This window comes from Schistosoma mansoni, chromosome 1, assembly GCF_000237925.1.
Source record: "Schistosoma mansoni strain Puerto Rico chromosome 1, complete genome".
NCBI classification, from domain to species: Eukaryota; Metazoa; Platyhelminthes; class Trematoda; order Strigeidida; family Schistosomatidae; genus Schistosoma; species Schistosoma mansoni.
The window spans coordinates 31,187,301-31,208,094 of record NC_031495.1 but is presented as its reverse complement, the minus strand read 5'-3'; the positions used below and the strand labels follow the sequence as shown (position 1 = coordinate 31,208,094).

The 20,794-nt window shown below is 40.6% G+C and overlaps 1 protein-coding gene across 1 annotated transcript in view; it reads right to left on the bottom strand.

Annotated features, from left to right (window-relative positions):
• The window catches only part of Smp_126720 (hypothetical protein), a gene marked incomplete at its 5' end in the record, with an annotated part of 34,904 nt that overhangs the window by 9,565 nt on the left and 4,545 nt on the right, over window positions 1-20,794 (bottom strand). The window contains 2 exons of the mRNA XM_018794033.1: window positions 629-746; window positions 778-1,100. Of these exons, the coding sequence (XP_018648486.1) occupies window positions 629-746; window positions 778-1,100 (441 nt within the window). The remainder of the gene's footprint in view (window positions 1-628; window positions 747-777; window positions 1,101-20,794) is intronic.

The window sequence follows — 20,794 nt, the reverse complement described above, 5'->3', positions numbered from 1 at the left end:
AAAGACAGTGAGCTGTCAGAAAAGGTGTGAATAACCGCAACTAAGCCGATTCTCGGAATGGCGAAGCTCCTGTATGATGCTCGACCGGCTAAACTAAACCCATTCGCTTTGTTATATAGAAGAACCAAAGGGGAATTGACCAGTTTTTAAACTACTTAGCGACAAATTTGCATTTTATGTCTTCACTTTTCTTGTCTTCTAAAACAGAGAGTTTGCGAAGACATCCCAAAAGGTTCACAAGCCCGGGGCAAATTACTTGTCAGCTGACTATCGACTTCCCCACAGAATCATCAACGAGTGGAATTTATTACCTCAATTCGTGGCGGAAGCTCCAACTATCGACGCTTTCAGGAGAAAGCTGGATCAACGAAGAGGCCACCATTGCCGGGACTTTCCAAAGTGAAACGAAAGATTAGATAGAATTTTAAAAAAGAAAGATAATCGTCTAAGTATACACAGTTTTGTCAAACCATTTTATTACGCGAAATCTCATGTACTTATTGACTGGTTCCTACTACCTTGGTTGTTACAATTGTGAGGATGAACTTCATGGAAGCTGAACAATGGTAATACATGGCATCTCAAACACAGACAAAAGCCACAATAAAATAGTCAAATATCAACTTACGATCTTCTTCAAACAATTCGCGCACTCCCGGGAGATCACGAGCTGCTCCATAATACCTGTAGCCCCTATTGCCAGGAACTTCTTTTCCCTCTTTTTCAAGCATTTTCGGTGCTTCTGCCTACACTATAGTGTAAAAAATACAACTATACTTTGAAGTCAGGACCCCCAAGGTTTTTTATGTGGTCTTCCCAGTGTGATTTCTCTCGGATAAGCTTGTTTATGTCATCATTCAAATCCCTTAGTTTGTATTCACCTAAGCTAGCTGAAAGTAAAAATTTTGAACAGAAGAAACGAGTCACACGATTCTGTATTTGAGCTATTTTTCGAGATATCTCATGAACAATTTGACGTCTGTAATATAGAGAATCCTTCAACCCGGTGCACTCAGAGGCGATATATGGCCTTTTCTTCGTCTCTTGAACACGATCCACATAAACTGCTCTCCAACGAGCGAGAGCAGTCCTGAAACACACTCCGAATAAAGATCATAAAAACCTACATAGCTTTTTCTGCACTACGAGCCTATATTGAATCAATTAAAAGCGACTGAAACATACCATTTCGAACAGGAATGCCCAACGAACAGTTACTTCCAAAATGCACACAGGCAGTTACCACACGAAAATCGCGCCAGGTCTCTACTAAGTACCAATGTAAATGTCTTGAAGGATCCCAATTTACACAAAAATAGTTTAAAAATATGTATTTCAAGTTTTTTTAAAATGGCCCTGGATGTAATAGAACCTTCCACATAACTGGCTTTCCAATCTGAAAGCAGTGGATCACTGATTCCTCTAGTGAGAGACTTAGGTGTATTTAACGATAAAAGAGAAAAAATTGGAAAATCGTAGCGGGATACCGTCCCTAATCCCTAAACAATGTCAATCTTCCTCTTGAAGGACTCCTGGGAAGTCGTTTGGACTTGCTCAGCCGCCAGCAAATTCCAGAATTTGACTACTCACAAATAGTGGAAGGAGTGCCTACAATTCATCCTGCTATATTGAGCCCCCGATTTCTGAGTGTTACCCCCAATCTTTGCGCTGCGACTGAGCTCAAGCAGGAATCCAAGGAGATGCCTAGGAGTGTTTAGAATTCCATAAGTCATTAGGTCATCTCAGACGCCTATACTCTAATTGACAGAAATTCGGTGATTTGAGGAGTTCTTCATAAACTTTGAATTTGATTCCCCGAACTGATTTCGTGACTACCCTTTGGAAACGTTCCAATTTTTTAAAGTATATAATGTCAACTTTCCCCATGTGATCAAGGATGGTTGTGCATTTATCCACCACGGTCAGTAGGTTGGTTATACGAGTGTGACCCTTCCTGAATCCGTGCTTTTAAGGTGAAAAGGCATTTATGGATACTGAGTGGTCTTGAAGACCGTCACATATCAAGGGCTCCATGATTTTTGAAGGTATTGGGAGAAGTGCTACTGACCGGTAGCTTGAATGTTCACTAAGTCGACTTCCTTTGAAAATTAATGTTATGTGAGCCAACATCTGATTTTCTGGTGCCATGCCTCGGTTTGGTTAATGTGAGAACTTAACGCTAAGCGGTTTTGTCAAGACTGAAGCCGCTTCCCTTAGTATAGCAAAATGAACCATACCCGGGTCAGGAGAAGTGTCCTTGTCGAGATGCGGCGGTTACTGATACGCCAAGTCAACACTCATGTCCACTCCTGAGAGTCCTGCTGAGTTTCGGGTGACGCCACGATCACTACTACCCAGGGGAGCCAGGATTGTGGGTTTTTGAACTAAGAATTATTTGTTCGTAAATATGCAGTCTAAGCTTGACGGTGTCTGACTATTTATCCGCCGAGCTGCTAACTTCAGACTTCTGTATAAGCCTAGATCTTCAATGGGGTTGAAGAACCGAGCTTCAGTAGAGTTGTCACCTCTAGTATATGTGTGTTCAGCGAAGTTAACTATGGAAGGATTGAAGTCTTTTGAGTGTATCAGAGACGAGCAGAGCGAGATAAACCCTCCAGCTTACGCTTGTCGTGCTCGGTGTCGGCAGTAGTCATCCTGTATATGAGTCTGGATGTTAAGTGATCTTACTGAGCACCATACAGATTTTTCAAGATTGGTAAAGTCTTGAGTGTAAGCTTGATATGCTACCAAAGAAGATAGTAGATACAGGGCTGCCCTCTCCCATTGTCCACTCGATGAGAAAGATAATACCCCACTCTGCGCCTACTAGGTCGCGGTTTTTAAAACGTTCTTGTTGTGGCCTTGGAGGTGACTAGTTCTGCTGGGAGCGAAACGATAAGACACATCAAAATCTAAATCATTATTAAAAGTACGGAATATCAATATAACGTCACCTAGCGTTATTCAATAAAACAAGGACATAGGGTTTACACGTTTTAACAGCTCATCGTAAGGAAGTTTGGAAAGACTCGTCACTAACTTGGTTGCCGAACAATCAACACACTCGACTATTTCAGCATCCTTAGTAAAACATGGACCAGTTGTTTGGATGGAGTACTTTACATACATACGTCCAGTAAAAAATCCTGAACATCCCTACAAAGCATTTGAATGCCTGGGGAAATGGCCGGCGCTCGAAAACGTTTTAGGGCCACTGCACTGCAATGTATAGTTGTTTCGCAGTCAAGTTACTGTTGCTTTCTGTTCATACTCGCGTGGAAGCGATGTACCGTTGATTGTATACTGGTAACTATTTCCGTGTGTGATATGTATTGTCCAGAATTAATTTCCAAGTACCAATCATGGAACCATCTAACGAATTTGTCTAAGTCGGCTTGGAGATAAAGACATTCGACTTCACTGCTTACTGTTCTCCAGATTTCTAAATCTTAGGCAAACAGAGGTGTCATCGACGTAGGAGGTTTCGGTAATCTGTGAAGGTAGGGAAGAAATATGGGGGATCTAAGATGTTGCCTTTGAGTAAACCATTTTGGACTGACTTCATTTCAAATAGTTTTCCATCTACTTTCGCGCTCTACAGGAATTTTCCAATCCACTATTGTACAACACCTGTTATTCCAATGTTGGCGAGTTTCTGGATATGCCCTAAGAGATATCTTATCAAATGGCTAGCAAAATTCCGAAACCCATGTTCCTCTGGAATTAAAAGACTGTGGGGTTCTAGGTAATTTAGCGACTTAGCCAGAATTGTTTTTTCAAATAACCTAAATATTGTACTGCTTAGACTGACAGGTCGGTATGCGGACACGATCGGTTTCCTCTCGTACTCGAATGTAGGGCAAACCACATCACCCTTACAATGCCTAAGGAGTTGAGTTTGTGAGAGGGACATGTTGAACAGCATCGCCAGTGGTCCTGCAGTAGTGTCCGCTAGTTGATACAGAAATCATGAATGTAGTTCATAAGAACCCGGTAACCTACAAGTTTGGGGTTAATGAGAAACTGAAGAACAGCTTCCTCAGTCGCACGCACTGGTCCTATGGCTGGTATCTCAGTGGTGTGGCTGCGGGAAGTGCTGTTAACAATACCCGTAGAGTAGACCTCGGTGAAATAGTTTGATAAATTCTCAGGCCTGGTCAAATCTGATTCATGTAGTATACCTGAATTTTTGTGCAACGATAATTGACGAATTCTGTTACTTCACCTTGTCCTTCAGTTTGTATATGAAAACTATTGTTTTGAGCAAGTACGGTAGATGTATATCAAACTTTTTTGCAAGTGGAGCGGGATCTTACTATGGTCCTTTTCTATATATATTACAGATTTTTCAGTATCCACACTTAAATCGTTTGTGGTCCGTTGGCAAGGGTTAGTCCCAGTATAGTGTTCGACAGCTTTAATGCTTCTCAACCTATCCATGGAGTGCAATGTGGTAGCTCACACGCTAACCATGGAATGAACGGTAATGTTCCGGACTCTAATGTGGCTTTGAACTCATTCCATTCGCATTTGAACGGCCAATCTGTCGCGATAACGAAGTCCCCAATTGCCAAAGTGTTACCTCACCATGGGGCATGAGGCAGATGCAACGGTATATTACGTCGGAAACTCAAAGTACAATAAAACGTGATCACAGTTTGCTAGCGAGTATGATTCTGAATGTCGGTGAAATTGTCACAGAGATGTGCATGGGCAGTGTCCATGAGTGATGGTTCATGTCCTAAGTCGGTATCTGCCGGCCTTGCGATACGTAGTGGGAGTGTCCATTGAATAGTATTTGTCAGTAGGCTGACTTCAAAGCAACCACCTAAAATTGAAAGCTCTACCCATGTTGATATATGACGTGTTGGAATCTTTAGTAATGAGACAACCATCAGCCTCACTCAGTGTACAGATGTGACTTGGGACAAAGTTTTCAGCAAGACAACATGTACTACGGTATATTCCTCAAGTGGTTACTAACCCATGTCTAAATTTATTTGTACAACAAGCTACTTCATATGTACCACCCTCTTGCGCCTCTGGTGTTCTCAATTGTACACAAAAGTTATCTCTAACATCTTAGTGGAGTTAAGTGAAGATTTCAGTTAAAAACCGTACTTCGTGAGAATCATTCTCAAAGATCGGACTATTGTGATTTGTTGCATAGTTTTTGCCTGGAGGTATTGGTGATCCACTGCTACTAGACACGGAAGCCCGTTAAGCGAAAGCTTCTTCTATTCCGTCCTCAACCATTTGAACCATATTATGTTCAATGGTATTGATGATCAGGATTTAAATTTGTGCTATTAGAAATATCACTTGACTTGGGATTTCGAGATCAGTTTGTAAGTTGGCTGCAATTATAAATTTATAGATGGTTACAGTCTTCTGTATAAGGATAGGAGGTCTATCGACCTATGCTAATCCTTGCGGTTTGTAATATTGTGGAATTCCAATCTCGTTTTGAATATATTAACAGAAGGTGCTGATATTACATGTTCTGGTAGAGAACTTCAATAATCCACTACTAGGTGCGAGAAATGAAACTACAGATGTAGACGATTTAATCTCGGTTTTTTAACTTTCTTCGAATGTCCTCCCAAATGATCAGTCCTGGACGGAAGGAAAAGAAAAAGACATTAATACCAAGGTCATCGTTCAGGATACGACCAGCCAATATTAGATCACCCCGTGTTCTGCTTTAAGATAACGAAAATAAGTTGAGATGTTTCCGTCTGTCTTCATATGATAGGCTAGATGGACCTTTTACCATTATAGTCCCTCTTCGTTGGACTCGTTCCAACATATCCACCTCATACTTGAAACAAGAACTCACTGCTTAAATACCATATTCCAAATGTGGTCGCACGAAAGCCGGGTATAAAAATCGAAACAATTCCTCATCCAAATACTGAACAAACCTACGAATAACCCATAATACCCTATAGGATAGGTCATTGTTGAGTATGACTCCTTACTTTGGGTAACACGAGTCCACATATTGTGTCATGATACGAATCATCATAGTTATTTAATTGCATCACTACACTCTTGTTAGGATTCACTCCTAGTGACCATCCGCCTACCCTTGCCACCAATGAGTTGAGATCATCCTGTAACAATATTCTATCTGACATGCTATGTATGGATCTCCAAACCTTTATGTCATCGGTGAAGAGTAGAACGGATGACTGCTACAGCTGGTAATTCATTTACATAAAGCAAAAAGAGAAGAGAACCGAGGATTGCGCCTTGTTGTTCGAATTCCACATTTTACAGGTTCCCACGATCAGGGACCTATATCTACCCTTACTCTTTATCTCCTATCATGAAGGAAATCGCTTCTCCAGTCTATGGCTGTATAATGAATTCCAAAAGTTTCCAGTTTTGATTTAAGACCCGGATGGGAGACCTTATCAAAGGCTTTATTTAGACCTGTGGGAATAACATCTACAGGAATATTTCGATCTTTTGCTGTAGCCCAATCTTCTCTTGCAATAAGCAAATTTGTTAAACATGATAGGCCTTTCAGAAAACCATGTTGTTCCCTGAGTAAATGATTATGCCCTTCCACATAGTTTATAACAGCCATCGGAATAGTTTTTTCCATGTTTTACAACTGCACTAGTTAAGCTGACGGGCCCATAGTTACTAAATAAATCTCTACTCCCCACCTTATACACCGGACTAATTATCGCGTCTTCCCAGTCTCTTGGCAGTCTGGACTGCCGTAGAGACATCAAACGGTATTGCTGTATTTTCAGCAATTCCACCTTATAGTGCTTTCATAATCCTAGGATGAATATCATCAGGACCACTGGATTTATCAGGTTTGAGATGTTGAAGTAATCTTAAGACAGTTCCTTTCTCAATAACTACAAGATCCATCGACAAGCCGCCACAATCACAATAAATCATTGGTCGTTCCTCATTACTGATAAAAAAATACTTTGCTGAAATATTCCGATAAAGCTTCAGCTTTTTCTGTATCATTTCTTGCCAATATTAACGGACTTTCGTGTACCAAAAGTGATGGGATTCCATCACTTCTCTGAGTTCTCCTTTTTATATACGAGAATAACCGTTTTGGACTATATTCACAATTCCTAACCAGTCGTTTTTCATATGACCATCTAGTCTTACTCATCAACGCCTTACAAGCATTCCTAGTCTTACAATAGCTGGATATATACTGTTCTAAGCCTGTACAGATGAACATATTCCAATGGTTTTTCCTATGTCTCAATCAGTCAGTCACAGCGTAGAACTTCGTACGTACGTACATCAGTTCGAGTTGCCATACCACATTAGCACAGAGATGAAGTTGTCGATTCAAATCCCATATTGGTAGAAGTAGTAAGAGTATAAGTATTATGTGAAAGATAAGGGTTTGAAGATGTTATTGAAGGAGTATAATACAGTGAAATAAATTTGGAAAGAGAAAAAAGATAGAGACATGAGGAATTCAGAAGGTTAGAATTTGGGAGAACACAAAGAGTGGATACACCTTCGCCATTGCAAACGATTTTGAGCCATGTCATTCAAGGTCTCTAACCATCGGTTGCTATCATCTCACGAATCCCAACCAGGTAGTCTACACCTACCAATATGGCTCAGTCCACTTGTCAGTGACTTCATGGATTTTTGCCACGTTTTGCCCCCAAAATCCCTGGTACGGCCGAGAGTGGGGAGAGTCCGCTCTCCCTCTCGAAATGCTCTCACATGGCCACGCGAATATATAGCCTCTGCCAGGGAAGTCCTACTCACTGCCTTCTCGTGGCGGGGGTGTTGTTTACGAAAGTGAGAGGACGAAAAGCGAATGTCCGGCGCTTTAACCGGGTTGGTGGACATGGAGGGCCCACCTAGGGAAGTTGGCAAACCCCGATTCCAAACCAATGGTGCACATGGGCTCCAGGATCCTGATGGAACGAGTGGCGTATGAACCTATTGTTGGTCACCGGCTACCATGGGACTGCATCTCCTGACGCTGCTCCACTGCCTTGTGGATCAGACCTTTAGGTCGAAGTCTCGGGGTGTAGCCCCCTAAGAAAACCACCTGCTTCTGTCTGGGGATCAGGGCAGTATCACAGCCCTCACACAAATCAAATGAGATTTGTGAGGCGCATATGTATCTGGTGACCCATTGTACCTATATTTATGTGTTTAAATAAAATAAAATAAATAAACGTTCTGGTCTGGCCGCCCCTAGCTTTCTTACAACCTACTCCTACATCATAAAACATTGCACGTCGGGGCAGTCGGTGGTTGGGCATACGTAACACGTGTCCCAGCCACCTCAACTGATGAAGTTTCACTACTTCATCAATCGATTTGCCATCCTTACCTAGTACCCGTTTCCTAACATTTGCATTACTTACCTGGTGGTCCCAGGATATACGAGCAATGCGTCGAAGACACCTATGATCGAATACTAGTAGCCTACGAATATCCTCTACTCTTATCGGCCATGTTTCACTGCCATAAAGTAGGACGGAACGAACTGATGCACGGTAAACCCGTCCTTTTGTTGCTAGACGGATATCTCGCCTACGCCATAAATGGCGCAAGTTGGCGAAAGCTAGACGAGCCTTCTGTGCCCGTACTGCGATTTCGTCACACACTAGACCACAAGGACTGATGAGACTCCCAAGATAAGTGAAGTGGTCAACACTCTCAACTACTTCACTCACTATCATTAGTTCAGGTGTCGATGCAACCCAATCTTGAAGTAACATTTTGCATTTCGAGAGAGAGAATCGCATCCCGAACATGCCTGCATTGTTGCTTATAGTGGTCAGAAGACTCTCAGTCAGTCAGTCAGTTACAACGTAGAACTTCGTACGTACGTACATCAGTTCGAGTTGCCATACCACATTAGCACAGAGATGAAGTTGTCGATTCAAATCCCATATTGGTAGAAGTAGTAAGAGTATAAGTATTATGTGAAAGATAAGGGTTTGAAGATGTTATTGAAGGAGTATAATACAGTGAAATAAATTTGGAAAGAGAAAAAAGATAGGGACATGAGGAATTCAGAAGATTAGAATTTGGGAGAACACAAAGAGTGGATACACCTTCGCCATTGCAAACGATTTTGAGCCATGTCATTCAAGGTCTCTAACCATCGGTTGCTATCATCTCACGAATCCCAACCAGGTAGTCTACACCTACCAATATGGCTCAGTCCACTTGTCAGTGACTTCATGGATTTATGCCATGTTTTGGTCTGGCCGCCCCTAGCTTTCTTCCAACCTGCTCCTACACTATAAAGCATTGCACGTCGGAAGACGTCAGAAGACTCTGCATTTTGTCAGCGTCTTCACCAAATAAAACTATGTCGTCGGCGTATTCTAAGTCAACAAGTGAGCCTCCCGGTAAAAGTTCATCTCCTGGAGATTGAGATGATGAAAGTGTTATCTCTAAAAGTATGTCAACGACAAAGTTAAACAAGAATGGGGAGAGTGGACAGCCCTGACGAACACCACTTGAGGTAACCAATTCTGATGACAGTTCGCCATAGGCTCTAACTCGACCAGTTGTGTTCGAGTAGAGAGCCTTTATGAGGTTAATGTACTTTTTTGGTACTCCTTTCAGTGACAAACACTGCCATAGAACCTCACGATCAACGGAGCCAAATGCCGCCTTAAGGTCAAGAAATACTACGATTGTGGGACGTCTGAATGTATGTCTATGTTCTAGGACCTGACGTAGGGTGAATATCTGGTATATGCAACCACGTCCAGGTCGAAAACCAGCCTGGTTTTCTCTAGTCTGCTCTTCACGAGCTTTGGTTAGGCGACCTAGTATTATTGAAGCTAATATTTTAGACACTATATTAGTCAAACTGATCCCTCTGTGATTGTCACAGGAGGACTTTTGTCCTTTCTTATAGACTGGCACAATCAGTGATTGGGACCAGTCAGATGAAATTACGTCCAGTTCCCAGATTCTACCTAAGACCTCAGTCAATCTCGTTGCTATTACTGGACCACCCTTCTTAAAAATCTCAGGAGTAAACCTGTCAGGGCCTGCCGCTCTCCCTCGTTTCAGATTTCCTATAGCTTTTTCAACCTCGTAGAGAGTTGGAGGACTTACATCAATTTGCCATTCAGGACGACTGGGGATCGTGGGTAACTGAAGTGTGGCTGAAGGCCAGTTGAACTGATCCCTAAAGTGTTCTGCCCATCGATCCAATCTCCTGGATTGAGAATGAATGATATGCCCATCTTTATCTGAGATGGTTTCACTGATACTTGGGTTCCTGATACCGGTTTCTTTAACAAGTCTGAATAGCTGTCTGCTGTTACCTATTGCCGCTGATTTTTCCATCTTTCTTGCTTTCGCTACCCACCACTGTTCACGGTCATTGCGTAGGCTTTTTATTAGCCTGCGCTTAAGCTGACTCCGCTCTTCGTTATGTTTAGAGCCAGGTGGGATGAGTTTTCGAGCATCTATCAATGCGGTAGATGTTGCCGAGATCCATTGTTTCTCCTTGACCTTATGGTTTACCTTACTAGCGGATATCACTGCTGTTTCCACAGCTTTTCGGATGTCATTTCACGCTGCCTCAGGGTGGGCATAACTTACATGGCTGCCTAACTGTTTTTCCAGTTGTTCCTGAAATATATTCTTAGCTTGGCTATCATTAAGTAGAACCGTAAGAGGTTTCCCTGCAGTGTCTTTCCTACGTCCAGTAAGACGCAGACAGATACGTGCTCGCACTAGAGCATGATCTGAGTCTAAACATGTGCTCCAGAATGAGCGACAGTCTTCTATCGAGTCCCTCCATCGGTGGCTGATAGCGATGTGATCTAGTTGGGTCCAACGTTGGGACGAATTCGGGGGTCGCCATGTCAAAAGATGTTTTTCCTTATGCTTAAAGTTAGTATTTGCAAGAAGTAGGCGGTTATCTGAGCACAGCTGCAAGAGACGGTCGCCGTTATCTGTTCTTTTAGCCACGACACCATAAGATCCACCCAGGTGTCTTTCCCTTTCACTTAGTTTACCTACTTGAGCATTAAAGTCACCAGCCACTATTACTACATCAGAACGCCTAGCTTTTCGGAGAAGGTCAGAAAGTTTCCTGTAGAACTCATCTTTTATATCGTCTGAGCTGCAGTCAGTGGGAGAGTAGGCAGAGACGACGAAGAGGCAACGACGAGTTTCCCTATCTTTCCGAGTCCTTACTGATCCGTTTAGTCGGACTGCACATAGACGACTGTCTACTGGGATCCAGTCTAAAAGAGCTAGTTTTGCCCTAGGACTTAATGCTATACCTACTCCAGCGAGGCCACGGGAAGCAGCATCAAGGCTTCCTGATACACGAAGCGTGTATCGAGATGGTTCTTTATTTTGATTAGGTGAGGTCAAATGAATGACATCACTCGGATCTTGTATGCGCGTTTTGGAGACGCAGCACACATCGATGGTGTAAGATTCTAAAGTCCTAGCTAAGGAAGCCTGTTGTCCTATTTGGCACAATGTTCGGACGTTAAAAGTTCCGACATGTAGTTTAGAGCGTGTTTCAGGAGACCAGGAATAACGTTCCGTGTACTTGAATCGCTTGCCCTAGCGGTGCGAGGTGATAAAGGGTTAGTCGTGGAGATAAGAGTGTTATTAGGTGTAGGAAGGATTTGAAAGTGACCAACTTGGTCTCGTGTGCTGTTATGGGTATTAGGGCTAATATCACTTCCCGGCTGCCTACACCGTGGAAGGGTATTTCTCGAGGGACCTGAAAAAGAAGTTGGATTAGTGTTGGTCTTAACGACCTGGGAGCGTGACCGCAGTGCCCAAGGGACAACTGCTTGAGGCCGGTCACGCACGGCCTTTTTGTGGGGGATTTTTGACACGTTAGCTCCGTTCTTCAAAGGACCTTACCGCCGGAGACGGAAATCCGTGGGATAAGGCGAGGTGTGCATTTTTAGGGTCGACCTTTTCTAACCCCACCCCTCCTTGTGGGAAGGCAGCATCGCTGTTATGCTGGTTGTCTGAAGGAAAAACCTTACTGCCGTCACACCTCTGTACAGTCGGCAGTACGACTTCGGACCTTGGGATTGCTGCTTTTAGTCTTACCGCTCTTCAACCGACCAGTCTGGCATGGTAGGACCTTGAGGAACGATTGTTCCAGCCAGTATAGCTCGATTAGTTCATCACGATAGGCAAGCCCGACCACCACGTCAAGGTAGCAGCAACGGTCGGGTTTTCCTATGTCTAAGAAGTTTCTTGACTTTTTTAGTTATCCATGGTGGATTGTTATTTGGTCTACGTGGTACCAGGTATGGTATAAACGAGGACGTAACTGAAATAAACTCTCCTTTAAATATAGACCATGCTTCAACTGATGAGCTAGTATCTACTGATCAATCTGTCTTAGCAGCGCACTTTTGAATGGCTGATATGTTAGCTCTCCATACATTTGGGCTGGATTTAACGTGATCGTATATCATGTCACTAGCTCTAAACGTGAATAACAAAGCAGCATGATCGTTTTTTGATAACGCCGGAATAGAATATTTAGGTTGGCTATAACCTCAAACGCATGAGTGATTACCAAGTCCAACAAAGACGAACCTTGATTTACACCAAAACGTGTGGGTTGGCATACATGCTGTACTAATACATGCTCCATTACATTTATCAAGAACCTACTATCAAATGAGTTTATAGATCTTACCGTGGTCATCTCAGCCCAACTAATATCAGGTGAATTAAAGTCTCCTAATATCAAGCATCTGTTGTTTGCACTCCATAGCTGAATGTGCTCTAAAATAAAGTCATCAGCTAAACAGATTGGGCTGCGATAGATGACACCGAGCATAAATGTACAACATTCTTTAGTGAGCTCACAGCTTATGATTTCACAACTCCCACTATCATGGTATTCGCAAACGGAGGAGCGGATATCTATATTATTGGCTATGTATAAAAGGACGCCACCTCCTTTCCTATATCTATGTCTGTCACTTCTTAGGTAATGGTATCAGGATAATTCTGGAGTAATGTCGAAGTCATAGACTAACCAAATTTCCATCACAGCTACGATGAGTGGCCTTAGTTTCTTCACTAGTGCTCCTAGTTCATAGAATCTATTTCTTAGAGAATTGGCATGTAAAACTCCTAGGGAGAACATCTGAATGATTAATGAAGCCCCCCCCCCCAAATACCTGAAGGACATGAAGGCTTACAACATGAAACTATAGATATCCACAAAACTTACACTTATAGCGACGAACACATAACTAGCTGTGATTGAATATAGATGTTGAACATAATGCGCAGTAATCCGGATTGTTGTAATGAAGTTCAGTTAGCTACTATATCGTCTAGTCTTCGGACCTTGAATTTTCTACAAAATGACTTAGGTAAATTGATAAACTGTGTCACTCAGTCATTTTTCTCGATGTGTAAAATTATCTTGATAAACTCTGTGGGGGGGGGACAAAGTAGTTAAGATGAAATCCACCAGCGACATTTTAAATATATATGACTATGTGCACTTTGTTGTAAGCGATCTACTATACATGTTTTCCTTCCAGTTGTATAGTTTTATCGGTAGTAAATTATGTAAATAGTGTGTATGATATGTACGGTAACGCTTCTCTTATATCTATAACTAATAAATACAATCCTTTCTACTTTTTAGTACATTATTCAGCCGAAACTATGACAGGTTCTAGCTTGATAGCATGGCACTCGAATTAAACTACTTTCGTTTAAATGATACTTGAAAACTGTGTATAGTCTTTAGAATGTTTAAAAAATGGTTTCTAGATATTTGCGTCTTAACGTTGTCTATGTTTCTTGAGAAACTATCAAGTTATGAGAAATGTAAACTTGTGTCAGGTTAAACATGACTAACTTTCGTCAAATGTATGGATTTGATAGATGTTATCCTGTGGGTTTTCCCTCAAACTTAGTGTATCAGAGGGAAAGTGGATTTATTAGGTTTTAAGCATTTATTTTACATTCACAAAAAGTGTACATGCTGAAGGACTTTGGAGGAAGTTAGACTTCTTGGGAGTTCTGCTCAAAAATAGTTACGTTAGCAGAAAAGAATTCTTCCTGGGTATCAGGAGAAAGCTGCTTGAAGGTCCAGTTTCTCCTAAATCACCCCGAAGTTTTACTGTAGGCTTCCTTCATATTTGTCTCCTTTTGGATAGCTTGTTTCGACGTCCTTCAAAACTAGGGAATTTCCAGTTTGTATTTCGTGAGTATTAGAAGTATATCCTTGATGCTTCTCTGTAGCGTGCAACCAGTTTTTTTAAGTTTTATTTTTCTGTACAATATCGCTTTAGAAGTCTTGTGCGAAATGAAAAATGTCACAGTAACACCACAGTAAATGATGTTAAATTTAAACCATTACTAGTTTCTATTTAAACAAAGCTGTATTTGCTGTATTTGTTCCTTTACTAGTGTTACTTTTGAGAAAGGCTTAGGTAAATGAATGTCCACTACTCGAATACATTTTAGATAGGATATTTTCGTCTAGATTAGTAATTTCACGTGTTCAGATAAATCCAAAGACACCACATACTGTTTTCAGTGTTAAAAATCTGATCTATCTCCTAATAAAACATTTTCTTTTTGGATCTCAAAAGCCTATGTATTCTTATTATATTTCAGCCCCTCTCTTCGTACTTCTGCATTGTTCTCGATAACTGTTTCATTACTCCAAAAAGGCAGCTGACTACAGGTGAATATGTTGTTCGGTAGTTCTGCAGGGCTGTACAAAGTAATTTCGTCGTTGTCGAATAGCACTGGAAGATACATGTCTTCAAGTGCCGGTCCAGTAGAATCTCGATTAAACCGGGTTTTATCTCAGAAGTTTAATGTAAATTCTTCAACTTTCACTCACTCTTCAGCCGACCTTTTTGAGAATATATAACGAAAGTCATCGTCATAACCAGAAAATAGGCATATCAGTTCTGATAAAACTCTAACATTTTATCAATGCTTGTAGGTATAGAGACGCATTTTAGGGTTGTAATCGTGTCTCATCATTTTAATAATCTTTCTCCTGTACAGGTAAGATTTATTCTATCAGTATGTATTAGTATAGAGAGAACGCTTAGTGTATAAGTCAGTTGAACATGAACTACAGTCTGGTGTGCATGCTTTATCAGTTATAGTAAGTTGTTCGTTTCCGTTACCTATTTCATATAAGGCTAGAGCAATTGATGAACCTTTGGATATACATACGTCTCCACCCTGCCAGAAGTCTTTGTTATAAGGTGTTTGCCAAGGTAAGTGGGTCCTCGTTATAGATATATGCCAATCAGAACACATACTTGTACTAAAATTCATTATTCAGAGCTGCAGAAATCCTTCGATTGAATAATTGTTGATATAATATTTTAGGAGGAGCTATCGGCTAAGTGTAAGGTATATAGGGTACGTGTTTTCTCCAGCAGACATTTACTTTTTAATTTTGTTCTGTCAGTTGTGTTAGAAATATAGAGATAAGATGTTCACAAGAAAAAACTCGAAATCATCTTGCTTATCTATGTTCTTATTTTTATTTTCGTTTTTTAGTGTCTAATAAGAATGCCTATCAGTGCTAATTCTATCAAATATTGTCCAAGCTCACGGGATAATCCACTAGTTAATGTACATATTTTCTTTTTAAATACATACAGTTCCTGTATTTTCAGTAATATTATGTTATCGTTTATTAATGTTTTTGATTTGTATCGGAAAACAAGCGTATATTAGGTAATTTGTTTGACCTTTTCTTATAATGCGTTAGACTTACAGTTGTCTGCAACATCAGTCACATTTTTGTTAAGGACATATTTTTATTGACGCAGAGGGTCCACCTAGGATAGTTAGAAAACCCTGATTCCAAACCAATGGTGCACATGGGCTCCAGGATCCTGAAGGGATAAATGGCGTATAAACCAGTCGTTGGTCACCGGCTACCATGGAGTGCATCTTTTGACGCTGCTCCACTGTCTTGTGGATTAGACCTTTGGGCCAAAGGCTCGGGGTGTAGCCCCCTAAGAAAACCACCTGCTTTGGTTTGGGCACGTGGGCAGTATCCCAGCCCTCGCACAAATCATGTGATTTGTGTGGCGCATATGTATTCGGTACCCTTCTATACCAATATTTATGTATTCAAAGAATAAATAATTGACGAATGTTAAGTGTTTCGTCGCACGCTTCAATATTCCAGATTAACCATCGAGTGGCAGTTTGTAACGAGTAAGTACTTGAGGGATTTTCGGCAGAGGAAGGGTAGTTATTCAGTTACCAATTGGTCATCGATATTTCAGACTTCACGACCCCTAGAAGACTTGTTTGAGTAATCTTCCTCTAGTAGTTTACTATGTGGAAAAAGTAACACAAATGGTGAGCAAACCACACATCAGTACTGTCGGGACTATCTTATTATATGTGTAGTTTATTTAAAAATGGGTGAAAATCTTATCGACTTAAAACCCATTTCATTCATCACTGATGCCACAGACGTTGTTGTTTTTTTCGGATAAAATAAGTCTTGAATTGTTATACATCTGAAGTGTCCTGAAATTTATTTACGTGTGATACTAAAAGACAAATATCAAGTGAGGAACTTTGTGTTCAAACTATGACAGTCTATTAGTTAAATAAGAGACCTTTCTACTGCTTATCTTTGTTCACTGTTTGATGAGAGCTTGAATTTTTTCCATCTTAGTAATTTGCTAAAGTACACTAACGGTCTGGGAAGTCGAGTTGATCGTTTTTGAAGTTTTTATTTTTAATTACAGGTGCTACTATTGTTGCAAACATTTGTTTATTTTACAATTATGCTTTGATAATTGTATATATATATGAACCATTAGTAAGGACCCATTAGTAATTATGTTTTATCATCGCCAATATCGTCGAAGACTTTGAAAAAGAGTCCTGGATATTTCTTAGTTCTTCTGCTTCATCTGTAGGTATAAACAAAATAGGCAAAATAACTATGGTTTCATGGATCAGCAAATTTTTTGCTAACTTGAATGACTAGTAAAGTGGTTTGTTTTATTCTCGTCTATGTGATAAAGGTTTTTCATTTCGAATAAAAGTTTGGTAAGATATGATTGCTGAAACATGAAATCTATCTAATTATTCAAAGTTTTCGGGTTTATTATGACGACAAAACCCACTGGTGTTTGCAACCTTTTTAATTTCAACAAATATCTACATAAATCTCAACACTTAGGCATTTCTTCACTATGAGCTGTTCGTGTTTTGGAACAACAGTTTTATTACGTTGTATTTTATAGTTTCTTGCCATGTGGCTGCATAAAATCGGTTATTTGCTGCAAAATAAATGTTAGTTGAAAGGCATTACACCACTGCAGCTTATACTGTAGATATTGATTAAGATATGATGTTCTTATAAAATATGCCGTTTTCGGATTACTGCAAATAGTTGCCTTCTCATTGTAATCTACTTAAATAATATTGAACCATACTTTTATTTTAAAACCACTGTATATGTATGCAAAACTCAGTTAAACATATTTGTATATTTTATTGGTGCTAAGCTATTAGAAGCACGGTTTTGATTATGTCTAGAGATTTTTTTATTGATCACTGCTTCGATTATCTTATCTATCACATTCGTTAGCACATAACATAAGTCATTACCGTACATGCACAAACTTATTTTGATCTTAATTGCCGTCTTGACATTGATAGAGTCTGTATATTAGGACGATTCAACCAAGCTATATTGAATGGAAAACTTGTCCTTTGAGTTTCTGGCATACCCGACAGGTTCGATCAAAATCAAGTTCCGGACCCAAGGACGAAGTTGTATTTCCGACTGTATCAGAGTGTAGGTAACCAGAACCCTATGATGGTTCTTTGTGCAGACCGAAGGAGGGGGTTAAAATTGGTCCATCTTAAAAACACCTGCCCCGTGGACTTCCAATGCCAGCTATGAGACATAAAGAACGAAGCTGTAGTATAATATTAACCCATATAGGTGGGTTAGAGCCAGTCAGTCAGCTACAACGTAGGACCAGGCAAATATGCATCGATCCAAGTTGCCACACCTCATTAACACAACAAGATGAACGCCGAATTCATTTAAGTAGTTACTACAATGGTAGTAATATATAAAGGAGAGATTGCGTATAAGGATATAATACAAGAAGAAAGAATTAGTTCATAGAAAGAAAGGTATAAAGTTTATATATATATATATATCTACGCCATTGTGATTGATTCTGAGTCATGACACCCAGAGTCTCCAACTATTGGTTACGTTAGTCACGCGGACCCCAATCAAATAGTATGCATCTTCAGGAGTTAAAGCCAAGTAGGGACTTCATGATTTCAGCACAGCGTAACATCGATACCATGGGAAGTATGTACATTACTAGATAGCCTATTTGACCTGGAGTCAACTGTACAAACCACAATGAAGTTTGTGGGAAAACTAAACCAAAATGTTACGGAAATGAAGGGGGTTTCGTGGCACTCTAGAAAAGCAGATGTTTGGAAACTCTTAGCAGTCTCAAAACATGAGAAGTGAAGGCGACTTTCATCAGACTGTTCGTGTTCACTAATCGTCCTGGTTTGTAAGAAAGAAAATAAATCTTCGTATGATCAGCCTGCCCATTATAGTTTTAAAAATATGGGTCTTTCCAACCATTCGATACCTATTTATTTATTTGAACATAAAAATATTAGTACAAATACGCACTAAAATAAATATACGCCACACAAATGGAAAATGCGAAAAGACAGACAAAGGTAATTAAATATAAAATAACAAATGATTAGTGAGTAAAAATAAGTGAATAAGTGTAGTATATAACGGGAGGAACATTTCATTTAAAAGAATTGTATCATAAAGAATCTATTCAGTTGGAAAGCTCCTTTCCTCTTTCTGAAGAAAGCAAAGGAGAATTACATCAGGACAGCTAATAGCTAATATTGTGGTCCGTTTCTTATGACGTTTCAAACCACTGTTACATTATCTTTAGGACCGTAACTAGAGTCGTGAAGGACCGACATACTAGTCATTTACAGCTTCCATACCACGGCACCATCTCAGAAACTGAGCACGGCTTTTCCCAACCAGTGTCAACGTCGACAAATAATGTACGATGTCGAATCCGCCGGGATAGCGTTCATAATACGTATCCAAACCACTAAAGCCGGTATTTCGAGATGGTGATATCGTCACCGAGTGCGAACAGGCGTTGCCGAACCTATGCACTACTAACGCGGTGTTGCTAATGAATGTTAGTGATTCTTCGGAGATAGCGATTATCAAACACAAAGAGTCGTCTAACATCTTTAATTCGGAGGGTTCGGGTATTTCAACCATAGTGCAAAGCTACCCTCGCTGAAGCATTATGTCTTCAAATAAATAAACCATCCTTAAGAAGAGCTATGGGTAATTCGTTTGGGCCTAACGACTTGTGGATCTTTAGGAGTTGGAGTTCCGTACGAACTTTCTCCTCTTTAGATGGATCAGTCTTCATTCGCCTGGGGAAAGAAGACAGTCTGATTGATTTTCTTTGGGTTAATGAACCAGCTGAACTGTCCCTCGAGGACTTCTGTTCGTCCTCAAAGACGTTGTTAGATGCTATTGACTGATATCCCATCAACTTCATGGATTGTATCACATCAGGCTTCTTGGTGTTAGTGGTTCGAATGAGTTCTAATAGCTTCTGGTAGTTACCAGATGCAGATGCTGCTACCAACTTACTAGAATGCTCTGACCACAAGGTTTCTTGGTCTTTACACAAACTGTGCAATTTCGTTAAGTAGCAATCTACATCTATCGTCGAACTCGCGACTATGTGATGTAGATCGATGTGGTCCTAGGAAGTGTAAGGAGCATGTAGAGACCCATCGCTTATACATGGAATGTTACACAAAATCGGAAGCGACTTTAGTTATTTTCATGGTGTCATACAAACGAACTAAGTGGTCGTTTACACTTTTCAGTGGGTTAATAGCTGCTAGCCTTGAATCTTGTTTGGTTTGATATTTAGCTTCATCAGAGTCTGGAGCCAATTTGCTGGCATCGATCTGTTTAAGACAGTAAGTTTGTTGGCTGGTGAAACGTAAGATAAGATTGGCATAAACCAGTGGATAATCAATCCAGATAAGTGCTACAAAAGGAGCGAAAGTTTTGCAAAAAAACACGCCAGGGTAGATGGTCACAATGTGGTCAGTCCGAATCGAAGCTTGATTTGTCGAAGGAAGATGCCAGACAGCACACCGGCAATGGCTGTACCGACTTATGGTCTTTGCTGGCAGGGGGTTGTCATCTTCATAAAACTGTAGGAGATGAACATCCTTATCTGATATGTAATATATAGGTTCGTATTAGTCACTCAGACTACTCTCCCCTGTTTCCAGACACCCAATTATGATACCCAGATATGCGACTAGCACTGAGCTGCCTATCAAACGCCTTTTCTTGATGACATCATTTAGCTGTTTGTAGAACGCATATTTAGTTGCACTCTGGTTGCAGTGTGGTTAGGGCGTAAACAGCATTAACGAAAAGCCATCATTTCCCACGTCAATTTTTATTTACTTAGATTGAGTTTTCTAATCTGACAGAACATGTAAACGACAGCCCATGGGGACTGAATTGCTTCTGTCCTGGGGTTTAATGGGGCCTTAATGCCAGCAAATCAGACAATGCCAGAGGTTCCATGGGTAAATCCGCGTGATATAGGCATTTCGATTGATGGAGAGCGGATGTGCAATACTGTGTTAGAGTCTCGATTACTGGGCTCTGATAGATAACAGACGTTAATCTTAAGAATTTCCAAGGACAACTTAACCTATC